Genomic DNA, 21,325 nt, shown 5'->3' on the forward strand with positions numbered 1-21,325 from the left:
TCGAAATCTGTTTCAATGACCATGATGTCGTCGAGGGATACCAGGTAGGTTTCCATGTAATTTCCCTAACTACTAGGTCTATGAATCGTTTAAACGGAGCACGTGAACTACTTAATCTGAATTGCATTACTTTATATTGGTAGGTAAATGCTGTCTTCTCTCTGTCTTTAGGGTGGACTACAACTTGCCAATAGCCGCTTTTGAGATCCACTATGGAAAACCATTTTGATCCAGCTAAGGCGTAAAGGGTATCGTCAAAAAGCAGTCTTTTTACTACTATTACTATTCTAGCATTAGATGTAATATCTAATATCTTATAACGAACCTCTATCGATATAAAAGAAGAATGTTTTGAATAACCCAATGAGGAAATTACAAAAATAGGAAAAAACAAAGAAATAATATTATTAGGAGACCCTAATAGTGAGCTCACCAAACACTTGATAGTATTGTTGGTTCATATGGAGAACTAAATGTTAATGACAATATCAAAATACTAATTATAATTAAATATCGTTTTATATGGTGTTAAACCACAATTGATAGTAATGAGAACTACATTTTACATTAGTTTTGTGTAAGGTCCATTTGTGACCAATTCTTCAATTTTACTCTAATATTGACTTTTGTACATAATTACAGTTATTGCGGTACCCTTGTTAGCTAGTAATATAGTTATTAACTTGTTTTTTTTTTAAAGAGTTGAAAGAGTTTCTCTTTACTAACATTTGCTTTTGATTTTGTGCTTTTCTCTAGTTCCTTTTTGCAATATATTATTGATTCTTCCTTTTCGTGTGTTATTAGTACTTACAGACTTTTTTAAGTGTACTGATTATGTATAGTTAAGGAAGTGTTGGGCAATTTACAGCATAATTTAGACCTTTTGAGACGTCAAACCATCAAAAACAGAGACTTCGACCAATATCAGATATGCAAACATGCCTGGGACAACAAGAACAGAGTACAATGGAATGATGCATTAATAATCATTAAAGAAACAGACATGGAAAAACAAAAATTGCAAGAAGCGGCTCTCATTCTACTTAATAAAAACAAATGTGTAGCAAACCCTTTAGCATATTGTAGCAGGCTTTGGATGCCAATACTAAAAGAAGAAGTTAACAACAAGAATATACAAACAATATTGGAATAATGGAAAACGTAGATATATTATATACATATATTATATATATATATATATATATATATATATATATATATATATATATATATATATATATATATATATGCATACGCAATACGTATGGAACACACAATAAACAATCATTTAACTACATAAAGTCACTTTACACAAACGGCAATAGAAAATAGGACAATAATAAAGACAATACAAAAAACACACAAAATTGTCAGTCAGATTTTGATATCCTGAGAGTACAGACACCACCCTCAGATTTGTTGAACTATTCTCCACTTTTAAAAAACATTACCTTCCAACAACTTTGTTGGTTATACATTTTAGCAGAATTTTTAAAATAATCTTTTTTAAAAACAATATCCGGAGTAGAAATCGAAACGTCAATTATTTATTTAAAATATAGTTTTCATTACAATCAATTGTGGCTTAATCCCCAATAAATATATATTAATATTATTTAACATGAAGAATAGAAAAAATGGGATTTGAAAATAAATATTCAAAAAATAAAATATTTTCGAATCAGGATGTAAACCAGAAAAGTGTAAAGTCTTTGTCTAAGTCTTTGTAAAGGTGGTACACTCATTATTCGGCTGTCCAAATAAAAAAATTCGGGTTCTCGAAAGTGAACATTTTAGACATTACACAAGCATTTAAAAAATTAATTGTGCCTGATTTATGTTTATATTTTATTAGTTACCTATTAATATTTTAAAACAATATTCATTACATTTTTTTCCGTATCTCGTCGTGACGCCAAATTATGTAGTTTCATATTGACTGATTGAATAACCAGAGAATTTGTATTATCATCTTGCAGGTATCTCTTGTCGGAATCAAGCTCAGGGTTTAAAGTATAATATGCTCTCAACTATGCATAAAGACATCGGACTTGATGATGTATGTGAGGGTTTTATATTATCGGAATATTTAAGTTTGTTTGACAACTCCTTCTACAGATATTTGAAAATATTTTCACGAAGTTCGCGAGACATTTTAATATAAAGTCCAGAAGTAGGAATGAGTTTAAGAAGATCAATATTATTCTTAGTTTCATGAAAATCTTGGCAAAAGTTTGCAGAAAATAGTAAACTCAAATTAACATATTTTTTTGTGCTTTTGATGTATTTGTCGTATATATGGACTTTTATGATTTTGGTAAAATGAATATATGGAAAATGAGACGGGAAATTTAAGGAAAGCATATACATTAGCAAATTAAAAGTATAGATTTGACTTATATATCAAGTTGCAATAAAAATTACTCATAATTTTAGGTTGACATTCTGTTTGGATGCAAAATTGAAAGACTCATGGAGGAATTACATCTCATCCATAACTCATTAACACAACAACCACTATAAACAAATTAGAAATGAAACGAATTCTTTAGTTAGGCAAATAAAAAGGAAACCCTGGCAGAGCTTCTCAAAACAGATCGAACACGACTTCTACGGAACACAAAAAGAAATATGGAGAATAATCAAAGGAAAAAGAAAAGAGATAAACGAACTAATAAAAACGAATTACATTCAGAAGGAAACATGAGCAGACTTCTTTCGATCCTTATTTCCTAAAGGTGATGATAATGAACCACCAACACCAGAGGTGACAACAAATGAAGAAATAAATATTGAGGAGGCAGACGTAAAGGAAGTATTAAAGAAATTAAAAAACAGAAAATCACCAGATGACAACACCGAATAAACTCCTAACGTACGAATTCCTCAAGAATGGAGATCAAGCATCCTAATACCTCTCTTTAAAAACGGAGATAAATGGGAAACAGAAAATTACAAAGAAATTAATTTATTATACACAACACTAAAATTAACAAACAAAGTGATAACAATAACAAATATACTGAATAATATAATACTAGCCGAAAAACAACAAGGTTTTAGGTAGGGAAGAACATGCATAGGCGCTATATTTATAATGACGCAAGTGAAAGAGAAATCAATAGAATACAAGTAACCGGCATATCTATGTTTCGTGGACCTTAAGAAGGCATTTAACTGGGTAAAATTAAAGGTTGTTATCCACTTATTGTACGCAAGAGAGATACCTTTATCAATAATCAAAACGATTTAAAATATCTACCAAAACAATACAATAAAACTAAAAGTAGAAGAAGAGCTAACTGACTCTATTGAAGCTGGTAATAGGATAAGACAGGGAGATTTCCTGATTCCTCTATTGTTCAACCTGATTATGAACGAAACAATAAAAAAGTAATAACTAAAAAGGATACCAATTGGAGAAGAATAACTTAAAATAATCTGCTAAGACGACGCAATACTACTCTCTCAAAGTGAAGATTATTTACAACATATTCCGCACCAATTTAATATAACCGCCACAAAATTTAACATGTTAATTTCCCCAAAAAAAAATGCGTGGTTAAAGCAAATTTACTAAGACGTAAATTTTAGCTGGAAGGTCAGATAATAGCACAAGTGATCAAGTGAATAGAGCAGAGCCGCAGGTTGCCTGAATGGAGCAATATGGAGAAATAAAAATATTAGGAAAGAAATGAAAGGCAGAATTTACAAAACAGTCATCAAACCAATAGTGAAACACGCGGCAGAAACACGACTTGACACAGAGAGGACAAAAAGAATGTTAGAAACAGCAGAGATAAAAACAGAGAAAAATTAATGGTAAAACACTATGGGACAGAGCTAGAAGTACAGATATACGACGTATATGCAAGATGGAGAACATCAGGGACTAGTTAAGAAATATAAGAGTAGAATGGAATGATCACACAAGCCGAATAACAACAAATAGACTATTAAAGACGGCAAGAGACGATTTCGCAATAGTAAGCCGATCAGTAGGAAGCCCATGAAAACGATGGAACGACAACTTACTGGAGGCACATTGAAAAACAGACAGTCATGTCTACATAAAAAGAAGAAGAAGAATAAGAATATACGTAGTTGGACACTAATACGCGTCCTGAACAACTATTTAGATTATCTAATAACCCCAATAACTTGCTAATTTTTCTTGATCATTGTGGAGATGAAAGTCATTTAGATCATATATTTTTTGGTTGTTCTAAAAATACAGTCTACTCATCCAAACTTATAAAAGATTGATTAAAACATAAAATAGCAGCTCTTTGGAACTTACTGTATTTATTATCACTTGGCTCTGTAAATGTTTACAACTCTTTAATTAAATTTTTAAAAGACAGCAAATTATCATTATAATTCTCTAAGAATTATTTAGTTAATCTTGTTACCTTTGTTTTAAACCATTTGTATAACTTACTCCTCTCCGTGACCTAGTGCTGTTGTGTCTTATATAAATTAACCAAAAAATAAACTTGCTAATTAACGCTTAGTTAATAACTACCCGTACAAAATGAAAATCTTTAAATTGGCAAAGTTATCTTAATTCAAAATGGATGTGAAAATCGCATATTTTATACTTTTCTATACCAAATGAATTATTATCAAAACTCAAACGAATAAATATACTAAAATGTTTATAAATGCTTCTCTATTTCGTAATACATTTTCAATATTTTGTAATTTCCAGCCCTATTTCGATATTGTCGACTTAATGGACCACCTGGAGTTTAAAAAGCATATGCACTGCAAGTTGGGAAATTATGAAAACGCTGGGGAATTCTCATAATAACTTTTAAAATACGACTGCAGCAACAGAGAGTTCATAATAAACCTTTCATTCCATTGATTTTACGAGAAACAAGATCTATGAAACGTAAAAAGCATTTTCTCAGTCATGAAAGCACAGCCTACCTATACCTTAGCTATTTTATTCATTCTGCCTCTACAGCAACAGTAATTGTTATCAAATAAATTTACGAGGAAATAAATGAAATTTTGTTTATGTTGGTATAATAATACTGTATAGCCATGTTCGCTTGTTTTGAAACTTAAAAATACGTTTATACAAGAATTATTCAATAAGTAGAAGCAAATAATTGTTTCGACGCACTTTAATTTTCAACATAGTTTTCTGCTCTTTCAATAGACTTCTTTCTTCCAACAATATTCTTAATAAACAATTCATTCAGTGCAGCTCGATATTCTTCTCGAACTTCTCGAAATTGTTAATGTTCACACCAATTATTTAGAAAATTAGAGCAAAATCTCGTACTATCCTACATTTTTTTTACAAAAAAAATTCCTATTAATCACCAAGTGCCAAATGTGAAAATAAGGCGACAGGGGCATTAACTAAAAACTTCATTAATGAATTTTGAAAAATTAAAATTGTAAACTTATTGGCAGGTACTTTCAAATTAGTTTTTTCATTTTTTTTATAAAACTCTGCGTATTGTGCTCTATATAATATCGTCTTCTTATTTTAACACAAAAAAAATTTATATTCCAAAGGTTTTCCATATTATAACAGTCAGAATAAAAGTAATTTTACCTCAGATCTTCTAGTATTTTAAATTACCCATTTAACAGCTTTAACAAAATTTCTATAAGTATAAAAATGAGATACTTTATTTGCGACAAACAGTCAATCAATATATATGCATATTTCCTAAATAATAACCGAAAATATTTGGAATTTTAAAAGCACCTCCCAACTAATAATGATTCATGACTTTCTGAAACACCGCATACTAAAATAAACTTTTTCATTTTTCACAAAATCATATAAACTTTGATACTTTATAGTTCGGCTGTCTAGATCTAAATAGAAGAATACGTGGTTTTATTACTTTTGTAACAAGAGAGACTAATGTTTAAATTCCAAAGGCGCAATTTCACCAGATTCTTATCTTCTTGAATAAAATTCGAATTCAAAAATCCTAAGAAAAGTCATTGTTTAAAATTTTAAGCGTGATGCATAAAAATTGATACCAGTTACGGTTTTAACACGTACGACTACCTAAAATTTCGATGTATATATTTAAAAATCTACCTTTTGATCTATTCGTCCTTAGACATGTAATTTTAAATGTAGGCCTCTACTTCTCTTCTCAATTTTCCTCTATCAAGAGCCATAACAGCCACGTTAATTGGGCAGCTCACTCTGGGGTGTTTTTTAGTTTGGTCATCCACTCACCCACTTAAGTCTTCTATGGCCTCCTTCTTTTTAGCTTATATATCGAGTGATGAAGAGTTTTTGTAGTGCTCGACAACTGCGCAAGTTGTCGAGCACTACAAAAACACCGGTCATCACTTAGACTACAACAATGCTCGTATTTTGGCACAGAGTGAAAATTACAAAAGTAGGTTATTTTTGGAGATGTACCACATTAACAAAAATAAACAAACTTTAAATTATAAAACAGACACGGGGCAATTAAGCAACATATATTGCAATATATTAAACAAAATTTAAAACTACACTCACCTTAATGATTAATCATACTAACTAGCCTTAATGATTAATTAAAGAAATACTATTCCTCTAATGTTTTCTTACATTGTCATTTTTTGCATTTTGAAATAATTTTTACTTGTTCCATCTTATTTATTGTTAACGAACGTGCTCAAAGATATTTTAAATTTTAACATGCATTTTATTAAATGTACAGTTTCATCAACAATAATGTTATTTTAATATTCAATTTTATTTATATGTATAATCTTTTAATTTCTGTAAGTATTGTAAATCTAAGTGTACGTCAGTGTTTTTGAAACGTTTGTTTTTTACAGTTACTCCCGATGAAGCTATTAAATAAATGGCGAAATATTGTGCTTCAGAAAAAACAAAGATTTTTTTTTAATATAGACCACATACCCGATATTTCCAACATATTTATAAATTGTTTTTTGGTCGAAATAATCACGTTAAATATATATATATATATATATATATATATATATATATATATATATATATATATATATATATATATATATATATATATATCTTGAACTGCGAAAACAAGAGTTATAGAACATTTTTTACGAAAAAATAGGGAAAATAGCCCAAAAATGGTGTGAGTGGCAAACTTTGAAAAATTATTGTATCTTCGATACTGTAAATCACAAAGACTTCTACCACATGTCATTTTAAGCAGGAACGATAATAGTTTTTTTATGTAAAGCAATGCCTATACCTATACCTATACTCTATATATATATATATATATATATATATATATATATATATATATATATATATATATATATATATATATATATATATATCTTGAACTGCGAAAACAAGAGTTATAGAACATTTTTTACGAAAAAATAGGGAAAATAGCCCAAAAATGGTGTGAGTGGCAAACTTTGAAAAATTATTGTATCTTCGATACTGTAAATCACAAAGACTTCTACCACATGTCATTTTAAGCAGGAACGATAATAGTTTTTTTATGTAAAGCAATGCCTATACCTATACCCTCGTGGAAAAAAGTTTAAGTCTTAACACAAAACCAATTGAATTTATAAATATAAATATATATGTTTTCAAAATTATATTAAAATTTCAGAGAAACATTTATTAGATATTAATATTGTATTATATTAATTAATATGTATTAATTCTTTTTGAAATGTAATTGCAGCAATTTTATTAACCAAACTAATTTTATTTGGTGAGCTAACAAAAAATTTTTTTCTTTCTAGTTCAACTTTGTAAGATATTTTGTCTTTTTTAGCAGCTCTTGATAATAAATAGTTAACCAATAGCTTAACCAAGTACTTTTTTCTTACTCTTATATATATATATATATATATATAATATATATATATATATATATATATATATATATATTAACTTTAAAAAGTAACATTTCGATAGAAAATTTAATTTTAAGCAACTTTTTTGTAGATGTATATGTGCAGAAAGTGCATAGAATTCACCCAAATAGACCCTAGTGTATAGGGACAAATTCATCCCTTTCTTAAAAACGCACCATTTTAAATGGTAGCACTCAGCGGTTTTTTATATTTGGTTCGGGTTCATTAATTACATATGAAACAATAAAACCCCTTTAACGTTTCTTTTTATATCCTAAGGATTGTATCCTAAGTATACCATCAATAGCCTAATATATTACATCAAAAAATAAAGTTTTATAAATTCCTGCAAAATTAAGGTGTTTTTGCAATAATCTCTGTCAATTGTTTTCGTGTTTTAATTTATAAACTCGTAAATTAAAGAACTTTTTAAGATCAACAACTTTTATTTGAACCATTTGAACACGATTTATAGGTAAAAATATTTTTTTTCTCTTTTTACGATTGTTTAAAAAAAACAGAACAAAATCAGCTGTGCATCTTGATTTAGTCATGATAGGCTGAGGTATAAGCCGAATAGAAATAAAGCAGTTTTAAAGATATAAAAACCTTCAGAGAAATCAAAAAAACCATCTACGCCGCCGATCTATTTAAAAATGTCAATTATTATGGTCAGTTACAATAATAGAAGAAGAAGAAATTGATCTTCAAATATATGATAATATTACAATTACACCAGGTACGCTTTTTAGTTTGTGAGAAAATTCAGCGGAAGATATTAAGGAAATTCAAGTTGTTTTTATTAAAATACTTATAAAAAATACTCATGCTCTACAGAAATAGATAATAGAAATGCCCGCATAATAAACGAGTCTTGCATATACGAGAAAAATTCGAATATGAAGCTAACATGCTTAGAATTTCAAATGTAAACAAGGAGAGGATAGGACGATATACGCTGTCTCCAATATTTTGCGATTTATGTTAGCCAAGGTGGAAATAGTAGTTTGTTTTACCCCGAAAAACGGACAAACAAATCTCATGTTGGCATTGCAGGTGTTGTATGTTCGTATGAAAGCAAGTGTGTAAAACGTTTTGTGTGATAACGAGATAAATTATAGCCGTAAGGTGTTTAATACAGAAATAATACGTTTAACAAATGTCTGGGAAAATATCAAACGGACAATAAGAAGTTTGCTGAAAGATTTTTTGTATTTTTGGATTGGACTTTTTCTAGTAAAACAAAAACTTACATTTTTTCTGTATATTTATAAAGATCATCAGGCTTTAAAGATTTAGGAATATAAAAAAAACTTGTAGAGAAGTAAAGACTTCTGCTGTATATTTTCTTAAAATATTAAAATTTATCCAAAAGGATTACAAATCTTCAAAACGTTTTTGGTTTAGTGGGGCTATCATCAGGAAAACCTAGAAGTATTTCCACTTCCACTAACATGACACAAACATAGGGTAAAATTTAGACTGTTAAATTACAAAACATGTGGTAAATACTTAAATTTTAAAGTAGTTAAAACTAGCTAACAAAATAGGTTTAAAAATCTTTGGATTACATAACAATTATAGTACATTGTAAAATTGTAATGACACAAGGTCGATGTGATAAAATATCACATAAAGGGAACGTACATGTTCCCTTCTCGAAAGAAGAACGAATGCATAGTGAAAATTATATCTTGTGGAGGGATGTTAGCTTTGTGAATGCTTGGTATTACAGCTTGTCAAATTTAAGGCGATATTTGACAAATGTGTCCACTTGCGTAGAAAATTAAGTGAGAACGCATTCGGACGAAAAGATATGCATAATCCGCTCGGTCTCTTCGCCTCGTTGGTACACTCCATACTACAAGTTTACAGAGAGTGACCTTATTTATTAATGGAACTTCTATGATATGTCTATATTGTATGGTATTTTGACGTTTTAATTTTTCCTTCGGAAATTTTTCTCAAAATACAAAATATTTTGTTTTTGTTACTTGGTAAAAAAATTCTTCTAATAATTATATTTTATTTGACTTATTCAAATTGACAAAGTTTCATGCGACACTGTATAAATATTGTCTTCATTAATTTTTTTTTGTTATATGTCGCAATGTAGGAACTCGTTTTTCCGTGATATAATAATTTATTATTATATGCCGAAGTAAACCTTTGTCAAAATCGCACAAGTTGGATTTTGGGGCAGATCTCATTCTTTTGTTAGGCGTCGAAAATGATGTAGAAGCACCTTCTTCTATATTTTTCATTTCACGAGAGATCCGTTTTATAGTGGCTATACTTACTCCCGTTGTTAAGGACGTAGGCTCTTGAACTTTTTTAAAATCTTTAACATGCGGATTTTGCAATCACTTATCTCTGCATAAAAATAATTACACTTGCTATTACCTCCCTCGTTTGTCCAGACAAGACTTTGCCTTCTAGTTTTGAATGAAAATCCATGTTTATAATTTACAATACTTAACAATAATTATTTAAAAAGTCAAATCTATTGTAATACGATATTTCTTCAACACACAGTAACTTTAAACATAAGTAAAATAAAAAAAACTTTGTCGCAGACTATACAAGTACCTTGCACTTCGAAGGGCCAAGAAATAATAAGGACGAATTGTGTTGTGGTCGAATGCGCATCGTGGGTGGAGCCTAATTTCAAATCGGCTAAGTATCACGTTAAATTTGACAAGCAATACTGAACGCAGCAGCTTATTTCAAGGTGACGGATACGTACAGGAGGCTGGTTGAATGACTGTGACATTTTTCACTTATAATTTATAACTATTGTCAGATAGATAAAATAATTTCATATTTGGAAGCATAAACATTTAATTGTTGATTCTCTATTTTTAAACAATCAACTTTATTTCGATGCTCCAAGGAACATTTATATATATATATATATATATATATATATATATATATATATATATATATATATATATATATATATATATATATGTGTGTGTCTGTGTGTGTATGTGTGTGTGTGTGTGTGTATGTTTTATGACAACTTTTAATGTAAGCGAAAGGTAAAAGGTTTGAAGGACAGCTCTACAAAAAATGACGATATAATGTCAAAAAGTTATATATCCAAAAGTTTCAAATAAAAGAATAAGATAAAAATGTATCGAGAATAATTGTAAAAGGTAAGAAATGCCTAATAAAAACAAAATTAAATGAGTGACAGAATGAGGGAATGGGTAAAGAAAATATAGGTAGAATATTTTCATACATTACTTTGAAAAAAGAAACTTGATTCAATACATTTTCTTTATGAGAGATTGGGTAAAAATAAGAAATCATTGTGAAAGGCGATAGAAAAACTAGTAACTCTACATCACCGATAATGTAAGTATAAAAATACCATTATTGACTGTATTACATGCAAGTAAATTCTCAAATGAGAATGTTTAAATAAACAGCGAAATAAATCCAATGCATAAGAAATTGAGTATGAATTGAGCACCGGCCGACAAGACGGTGCAGAGGTTTGCATTTCTCGACTAGGTATTAAATAATAGAGCATTCATATTTGAAAAGGTCTGGAATGCACAACACCGTTCCCTTAGATGGAATTTCAACCGTAACGAGGTAAAATATAGGGTTGAATGTAAATTTTAACCAAATTTGTAAACGCATTTTGAAATAAAGTATCATCAATACTTTAATGAAATTTAAAGGAATCTTTATTTAAATATATATCTTGAGAATCCAATAAAATCCTTCGAAAATAAAACATAAAAACTGTATTTAACCACGAATTGTGTTTATAAAATACGTCGTGAATTCGAAGACAACATCACTAAACGAAAACATTGAACATAATGTACAATAGACAAATTAATCAATAATTTCTAAAAGAACAGGATAAAAAAAGAAAAATTTAATATACTTCAGTATAATATATTGTTTTTTACTCTTAAAACAGAAGAGAAGTTAATAACAGCGTTAAGCAAAATTCTTATGTAGATTTAAGAACTAACTTATGTCGCAGTCCAAATTAGAAAGATTTCTTAAATAACATTAACTCTATTTGAATATTCCCTTTTGAAACAGCACTGATAATAACTCGAGCAGCTGAGGGTTAATTATAACTCACCACACTCCAGGTTCAGCAACACCTTACAATCGCTTGGTATCGAGACGACTTCCTTCGTTTCCACTTCTGGAAACACAACTCGCAAAGCAGAATATGAGAATTTAATAAATTTCTTATCGAATGTTACGTTGAGGCTGTTTCTAGTCGAGAGACATTCAATTCCGAATTTAATTCATTAATGAACGCTGTGATTTTGCGAAGCAAGCTCGCGTTTCGCGATAATTGAAAGGGCTTTTTGATTTTCCGTTTTGACGTTCCGGGGTTTTTGTTGTCAAAAACCACAACACTTCAACCAATAATTTATGGTATGTTTTTGTTGGAAAAATGTATTTACATAAATGTGACATTTTAGAAATGAAAAAAAGGGTAGACTGAAAATATATCCTTTTTAAATTTTAAAATAAAAATTTGTAGAAATGAGAAACCTACCACACCACTACAAATGATTATTCGCTACCCGATTTCTAATATTTCCCCTGATTTTTACATCTTTTACTTAGAAGGATGGCAACAATTTTTTAATTATAATTTATTATACGTTTCTTAAGTAAAGAACCTCGCCCTTTTTAGAACGATTAGCGGATCCATCGTAAACATAGGTGGGGTAGGGGACTATGTGCTTTAGTTAGCCAATGGAGTACAAAGTAACATTTTTTACATAACTGATTTCCTTATTGATGTTTTAATTGTGCAATTGAGCTTCCATGGTTTTAAATAACCCTACTTTTTAAACTATTTTAGTCGTGGTTTTAATACAATCCCTAATAGTCTTGTTTAAATATTTAATAAAATATATAAACTTTGTCATAGTTTTATGTTATAAACATGTAAACTCCTAAAAACTACAGTAAAATATCAGTTGATGGTCAGTCCCAAGTTTTGTCATACATTTTACACAAAATCGCCTCCTTCAAAAGTAGCTCGCATGGCTATTAAAACATTCATGACTCATAAAAATACATTGTTTCTTATCTATCTTTATAAAGCTGAAAATAGTAACGAAATAAGCCCTGACGGTAAGGCTTTATCGAAGTTGCTTGAGAGGCGAACTAACCGAAGAGACTTTCAAATACTATAAAATTGTATCACAAATTTTTAGTCAGCTGAGAAGTATATAAAGAAAATATATGCAGGAAACAGCATATATTTCAATAATATAAAAAAATCTCATATATCTCAAATACATATATTTTAAATATTAAATTATTATAAATTAATTATAGTTTTCCTATGCGAAAAAAAAAAAACAAATAGGATATTATAACTGTTAAATGCGCATACAATAATATAAATTTGCGAAAATAAATAAAATAGAATGTATGGAGGAGTAAGTTTTACATATACTGCATAAAACACATCATTTTGCCTCTAAATAAAAAAAAATTAGAGGAGAAGCTTCTAAAGCTTACAGACCTTTCCTTCTAAAGGAAAGTTCATATCTTAAAGATCTATATAGTTTCTAAAAGCACTTAATGTATCGCATTTTAAAATTTCAAACGAGAAAACATACTTTAAGTGTATCGAGCTATTCGAGTTTAACCCTGGAACGCTAGCTAAGTAAATTATATTTTTGCTAAACTATTGAAATTATTATCATAATAATCTCGTACACCATGTTATTTTTTAATATATCTTTTTTTAAACACAAGAAATTGCTTCTCACAAAAAGTGTTTTGACCTGATAAATTTCGATAAGAAGCATGGCAATTAGGTTTCACCAAAGAAAATTTGAATCTAATCACCGAATATACCAACAAAGAAATAAAAATGTAAAGATTAAAATATGAAAAAAAACTTGACAATAGTAACACTAAAAATACAACAATCAATACTAATACACTTCTTCTTCTTCAGTGCCTTATCCGGTCCGGATGTTGGCGATCATCAAGGCTATCATGGTTTTGTTGACTGCTCTGCGAAACAGCTCCGCTGAGGTCATCCCAAACCATTGTCGGAGATTTTTCAACCACGAGATACGACGGCGTCCCGGTCCTCTTCTGCCAAATACTTTACCCTGCATAACGAGTTGAAGAATTCGATATTTTTCTTCGTTCCGCATCACGTGGCTGAGGTACTCAAGCTTACGTTGTTTAATTAAATTAAGCACTTCTTTTTCTTTTGTCATGCGCTGTAGGACCTCAACGTTGGTGACATGGTCCACATAAGATATTTTTAGTATCCTTCTGTATATCCACATCTCGAAGGCTTCGATTCGTTTTTCAGTGGCTTGCGTCAGTGTCCAGGCTTCAACTCCATACAGTAACACTGGAAGAACGTAGCACCTCACTATTCGCATCTTGGTTCCCAAACTGAGATCACTGCAGCACAGCAAGGATCTCAACTTAATAAATGTAGACCGTGCCATACTAATACACCTGTTTCCTATATCAAAGACGCCAACAATGTAGAAATGCAGGCTCTGTTTGAGTTATCTTTTTATGTTGGAGTAATGAAGATGAATGGTGTATTTACCAAAGAACTTTTTTCCTGGAGACCCTGGAATATGAATATATCGGGCGACAATGCCAGAAGCACAATTTCGATTTTTAGTAAACTGCATCCGATTCGACAATAAAGACACCAGAGCTTAAAGAAGAGAGACAGACAAACTTGCGGCATTCCGAGAACTGTTTGAAAGATCCATAAATAAAATGAAAACCCTATATGTGCCTTCAGAGTACACTTTACTGACAGGTCTATAAGAGAAAAAGAAACCAGTATCAGTTTTTCGCAGGGTGTTCCGTAGGGTTCAGTACTAGGTCCTATCCTGTGGAATGTCCTGTACGACGGGTATTGAGGCTACAGATGCCAAGGGGATGCATTCTTGTAGTTTATGCCGATGATCTCGCACTGGTTGCGAAGACGAGTCAGAAAACGGTCATGGGTAATGCGGCTAACACAGCCCTGCGTCGTATTAGTAGGTGGATCAGAGAGAACGTTCTACAGCTAGCGCCTCAGAAAACTGAGGTGTTAGTTCTCAAAGGAAGCCAGAAAAAATTCTCTCTTCGCTTTATAGTGAAAGGTGTGGAGGTTGCACCGGTTAAATCGATTAAGTATCTGGGAGTCTGGTTGTCAGAAGGACTAAGGTTCGGAGTATACATCCAAAAGACGGTACAGAAGGCGAACCGAAATCTGGAGGCGTTGATACGGCTGATGCCAAACATTGGAGGCCCAGGTAGCACCAAAAGAAAGGTGTTAAATGGAGTTTTCCAGTCGGTGGTAACCTACGCTGCTCCCGTGTGGTGTAGTGTACTACGCGAAATACGCTAAGCTGATGGAGACTTCGTATGGCGAATGCTCCTCAGGGTATCTAACGCATATAGGACGGTTTCAAATGAGGCTCTATATGTCATTGAAGCGGTGATACCCATCGTTTTGTAGTGAAAAGAGCGAGCGAGGGTGTATGCGAGGAGGATAGATGGAAATATAGATGAGAATAAGAGAGAAAAAATGATAGTAGAGTGGCAGAGGAAATGGGCGAATGATAGTGAAAAGGCAAGGTTGACGAAGGAGCTTATTCCCGATCTAAGGTCGTGGTGGGAATGTAAGTTCAGGAAACTAGACTACTTCTTGACGCAGTTTCTGACAGGACATGGTAGTTTTGGCACCTTCACAAACAGAATAGACAAATCTGCCTCGGCAGACTGTACTGTTTGTGCACATTTTAAACTACCATAGATGGGCAAATGAGAGGGGAGATTTCGAGAGGCGAATGCGTTTCGGGTTGGATGAAAGAAACATGTTAAACATAATATATAGTATGTTACACATAAGTACACTGTCTGATTTCTGGGATGATGAAGAAAAAGGAGCAGGAGGGCAGAGGAGGAAATTAAACTAGGGATCTGAAATTTATGGTTAATTTATTACTTATTAGTTTATAGCCTAACGTCTGAAAAATTTTCTGATTTACGGTGATAGGTATGGTTATTTATAAGTTTTTAGTTTTTTATTTTAGTTGTTTACTGAGTGGCAAGACCACCTTTCTGGAACGATGGTTAAGGTTTTAGCCAGGACACTGTTAATCTGGCACTACCCTGGGGTCTTCTGGCCTAGTATCTTACTCGGCCGAAAAATGCCAGGGTGTCTTGCTCCGTGACGTCCAAAAAAATTTCACCCACCGTTGCCTGCCAGAATTCAATAGATACCTTTTTATGCTCTTACTGGAACCTGGCAATACAACAATTAAAAAAAAGCCATATGTTTTAACCAATGTACTTTGCCCGTACAAACTTATGAAGCAAATATCCGCAAATAAACTCAGAGTTTCGTAACAAGCCATTGAACGTGAAGTGTTGGACGTGCGCCTTTGAGACCACATAACAAACCAACAAATTAGGCAAAGATCAGGAGTTCAAGACATCATCGAAAGATGGAGACCCAGAACTATAAAAGAAGCCGACAGCGACCACCATCCAGCTGGACCGTGGAGACCACTGGCTGTTTGATGATGCTAATAATGAATGATGCTTATAAACAAGTCAAACATTTTATATGCCTAGTTATCGATATACAATGATCATGTTATTTTCCGTGAAGATCATATTTTTTACACTCAAAAATATATAAAACATTTTTGCAAACATGAAGAGTAGTTAATTTCGTCTTTATCTTTTGAATTATTCAAAGCTTTGGAGCATTTTTGGTCAGATCACCATTTTCTTTTATCTATCACCAGATATCTTCTGTTTATTTTTTCTTATTTCTCGTCTCTTTTCTCTTACATTAATATTACTTGTTATTATGTATCTGGCACCTGAGAATTGACGTCAATTCTCATACCACATTCTCATCTTCTGATTTAAGTCTCATTTTTCTAATATTTCTCGTAGTTACCATATTTCAGAACCTCTTCCTCTTATTTACATAGCAGTGTTGTTCAATGTCACTGAGTAAATACTGGTAAATAATTTTAATAACTCTATATGTTTGTGTTGCTTTTAAAACTTCTGTTAGTAAAACATAATCTTTAAACAAACTCTTCAGTTATAACTATAACGACAGTTAAAAATTTTCTCAAACACTGGCTCTTTTGCTAATTATATTTAAAGTTAAAATTGTCTGAGCTTGTGCTTTTAGTGGTAAACATGTAGAATTAAATTGAACAAAAGTACTTACCGAATAGTTCATGAGACTCTGCCACGAAAACTGAATTTCGCTAATGTTGGCTGGGATCATGACTACGAAGTTAAGGGCGTAGTTATTTACAACCCCTTTGTGCACGTAAAACAGCTCGGCGTTGATTCCTGAAATTTAGAGAAATTATTTACAATTTTGAGATTTATACAAACAGAAACAAATGCAAATAACCAAATAAAAGATATATTTATATTTCAACACAGTTTGCAAAATTTCGAACTATTTTAATTAGGAAATAAATCCACACATAAAAAGGGCGACATGATATTTATTTGGACAACATGATATTTATTTATACAGGATGAAACAGCCAAATGAAATAAATTTCATAATTAATAAATCGATGCGTATTCAAAAAAACGCAGACACGTTGATTGTTATTTTTAGTTGTGCTTTTTTTGCAATAAACATTTTTTATACGGGGTGTGTCACATTTAAATACGAACTTTTTTCAAATAAAACACCCTATATATTATTTAATTTTTGGATTCCCAGAATAATCAAGATATTTTTTATGTACAATGTCCTATTCCTATCTTCAACTGTTTTGGTAATTAAAAAAAAAGCGTCAAATAAAGGAATAATAAAATAAATATTAAAATTATTTTATTCAATTTTAAAAATATTATTTTAAATTTAAACTTCGCGCTAGTCTACAGTACCTGCTACTGTACCGTGTTTTTACTGATATCAAATAACATAAATACTTTATTATAATAGTTTTGTTTATTTTAGTCTAAAGCTCTTGACCTTAGCAAATTATTTTCTGTCAATACGACAGTAGTTTTCAGTGGTTTAAACATGACAGTCGTTTGAATTCCGTAAATTTCATATCAAGATAATAGTTAATTTAATCAAACTGCACAAAATAACAATTCTATAGATGATTGGTCATAGAGACAATACGTGAACACAAAAAAATGTTGCTTGCTTATTTCATGATACATCCTCCCTCCATTCCAAATTTACCGCCTTTATCCCAAGAAATTCAAAAGTTATAATATTTTGACCATGTAGTGAGACATCCAGACTGGTATACCCTTCTACACCTCATAATACAGGGCAATATCGCCGAAAGAAGAGGCCCATGCCGAAGAAAAACATCCTGGCTCCGAAATCTCGAGAATGGTATCAAGAGGCATCCGCTAATCTGTTTAGAGTTGCCTTAAGCAAAGTTAGTATTGCCAATTTGATCGCCAATGTTTGATAATCAGACAGGGTACAAAAAGAACAAGAAGAAGATCCCAAAGATTAATTAGTAAAATTAAAAAGCAATTTTGCAAGTTTGGACATGTAAGGCAGATAAAAAAAGCAGCTGCCAATAAGTGATAATGGCAAATTAGATATTATGCTTGAATTTGAGGAAAACCCACATACTTTTAGTTAAAAAACAGCTTCAATATTTAATGTTAGCCAGTCATCGATTAGTCAAACATTAAAATAATATAAAAATGCATCCCTATAAAATAATAACAACTCAGGAACTCATGGAAGAAAACTTTGATATTAGAACGTTTTTGTAAAGAAATGATGGCAATGTTAGATAACAATGTTATTATTAGAGATATTTTGTTTTCTGGTGAGTGTGCCTTTATAGTTCACGGGCATGCTAATTGTCAGAATTACCGCTTTTGTTCTAGGGAAACTCCTTACTGGATTACAGGAAATGTACATATACACAATATCCTGAAAAGGGTAATGTATGGGTAGGAATTGTAGACGCTGGCCATATCATAGAACTTTTTTCCATTGATGGCAATTTTAATGCCGATGAATATTTAGCACTTCTCAAAAATCATATCATACCAACTTTGACAAACTGATCCAATCTTCGATTCAGCCAATCCAGAAGTCTCAGCGAATATGAGAGCAGCCAGATGAAGCATCACCTCATTACCAAATCAATGTTCGACAATACCACCAAATTTTTCAAAATCGGTAGATAGGTGGACTAAAATCCATAGAATCGCCAGCACGATCTTCTGATCTGATGCCATTAGACTTCTTATTATGGAATATGTGAAAAATATTGTATAAGAATTCCTTTTCCGAGATAAGGGGTGTTGAAATTTTTCTTACACATTAAAGATTTACTTATTGCCCTGAAACCAAATGAGATATGCAAATTAAATTTAATAATCGTATATAACCAATCGACGTGTCCAAACTAAAAAGTTGAACACACCCCCATTTATTAATAATTATCGAAATTATTCCATTTAGCTGTTTCACCCTATATATTTATTTCCTTTGATTTACTACGTTTTCGCTCCAATTGCAGATGTTGATTTTTTGTATATTCTCAAAAACAGTATTTTGTTATCTTTTTCTTAGTCGGTCTTTCTTTCTCTTCTCTAATGGTTTTCGGATAAGCAGCATATCAGTCATTCTTTCCTGTCCTAGTCGTTCGATACGTCCGAGTTAACGTATCCTTTGGGATTGAACTACTGTTCTTATTTTTGGCTCGTTTTCTATGTCTTTCAGTTTTTGGTTAGTTCTTCTTTATAATTATTCTGTTTTTACATCTATATATGTTTAATTAAGAATTTTTGTTTTCTACAACTCTAAAAGGTCCACTATTGCCGCTTTCGGCATCTCCGTTCGTCTTCCATATATAACTGTTGGTCTAATGAGTGTCTTTATATTCTTATATTTCTTGATACGTAGTTAGATTGTATTAATTTTCTTCATACTTTTGTTTTATTTTACTGTTTTTGAATCTAGTTTATGCTTCATAGACATTTTCATTTATTACACCTAGATATCTAGATATGTTAACTCTTTTACAGCTTGGAAACTGAAATAAATCCTCTTTTCAATTTAACAAAGTTTCCTTCTCTTTCGTTTTCTGTTTCTCCCATTATCATATATAATATTTTGTTTCGTATTGACTTATTCTAAGCCCGAATGTTTTTGCTTCTTTTATTTAACGGGTTGACAAATATGTCTTTGTACATGGACAGATGACAAGGCTTACAGAGGTAGCAGGGAAATATTTACCCAGTTGTTTGTTACCTCTCAGGGCATAAGGTTCCTTTTTTCGAGCTGGTAAATTGTACGTTCCCTTAAAAAAAGTAATTCTTTATCATCGACCTAGTGTCATTAATTATGTTAATTACTTAAATTATGCAATTTAAGGTTCATTCTTGCTATTACACAGTGGGAACTTTTTTATTCTCCTATTAGCATATTTTTGTTTAGATTCTTCGAAGCATCACTTTCTAGTTAGGATTGTCTCTCTAAAAATTTGTAAAGTGCAATTAGCCCTAAGTACGTCTGATATCTGATAACTACTAAAATTACCTATTTATTTGGTGAGTTTCTGAATGTGACGTTCTTCTGTCTTTGATTTTTAATTTGTTGAATTGGTACTAAACAAAGTATACAGACAATAAAGAGTTAAAAACAATGGTAAGATTAATAAGATACATATAGAATCCTTGCGCTTTAAGTTGAACCAAACTACTGGAGCGAGAAGTCACCCCACCTGGTACTGGTCGTTTTAAAATTCACCCGGTATTAGGAAGGCTTACTAAAGAGTATTTATAACAAGTACTTGGCGTTGTAAACGTAAAGCGCGATTTGCTTTGCACCGTGTGTGAGATGAATATAACCAGAACGTTTTTCAGGTCCAGACTCGTCTTAAACACATCTTAAAATAATGGCAGGAATGTACAGGACATCGTCACTAATAATTTCAATATCACTCATATTTATAGTTATTACACTGACTTCTGTTCTAAATGAACGACAAAAGAAAAATGAAGTTCTTTTCAAATAAACTTTCTTCTCACAGAAGCCCATTTATTGATAATTTGATATTAATTAAACATTATCCTTTTACCTGAATAAAATTCCAAGAAATTTTCTATATATAACATAATATAACAAGCGAGTCTTCTACAGCTGGCGCCGCTTCTTGCATCCTAATTTCCAGCGTTTTCTGTCAAAGCAATCTTCAGTTGTTAAATCTCTGGCGGTCATTGCATCGTCGACATCGTCTCTCCAGGATCGTCTTGGTCTACCTCGTTTTCTTCTAGTTGGCGGAATCCATTCTTCTATTTTTTTGGCCATCTATTTTCAGGCATTCTCTGAAGGTGTCCATACCAGTTAAGTCTTTTGGCTTTGATTGTGTCTATTATGTCTAGATCGATTTCCATTTCTCTCCGAATATCTTCGTTTCTCACCCTATCAAGTCTAGTGAGCTGGCAACATCGTCTC

General features: G+C 31.4%; 1 protein-coding gene across 1 annotated transcript in view; it reads right to left on the reverse strand.

Moving 5' to 3' along the window:
- LOC140452389 (tyrosine-protein kinase Dnt-like) overlaps positions 1-17,209 on the reverse strand; it is a 363,670-nt gene extending 346,461 nt beyond the window's left edge. Inside the window, exon 1 of the mRNA XM_072546606.1 lies at positions 17,084-17,209. Within this exon, the coding sequence (XP_072402707.1) occupies positions 17,084-17,143 (60 nt within the window). The 5' untranslated portion in view covers positions 17,144-17,209. The remainder of the gene's footprint in view (positions 1-17,083) is intronic.
- Positions 17,210-21,325: the final 4,116 nt, after the last annotated feature.

The sequence above is a fragment of the Diabrotica undecimpunctata genome, chromosome 10, assembly GCF_040954645.1.
Source record: "Diabrotica undecimpunctata isolate CICGRU chromosome 10, icDiaUnde3, whole genome shotgun sequence".
Classification (NCBI taxonomy): Eukaryota; Metazoa; Arthropoda; class Insecta; order Coleoptera; family Chrysomelidae; genus Diabrotica; species Diabrotica undecimpunctata.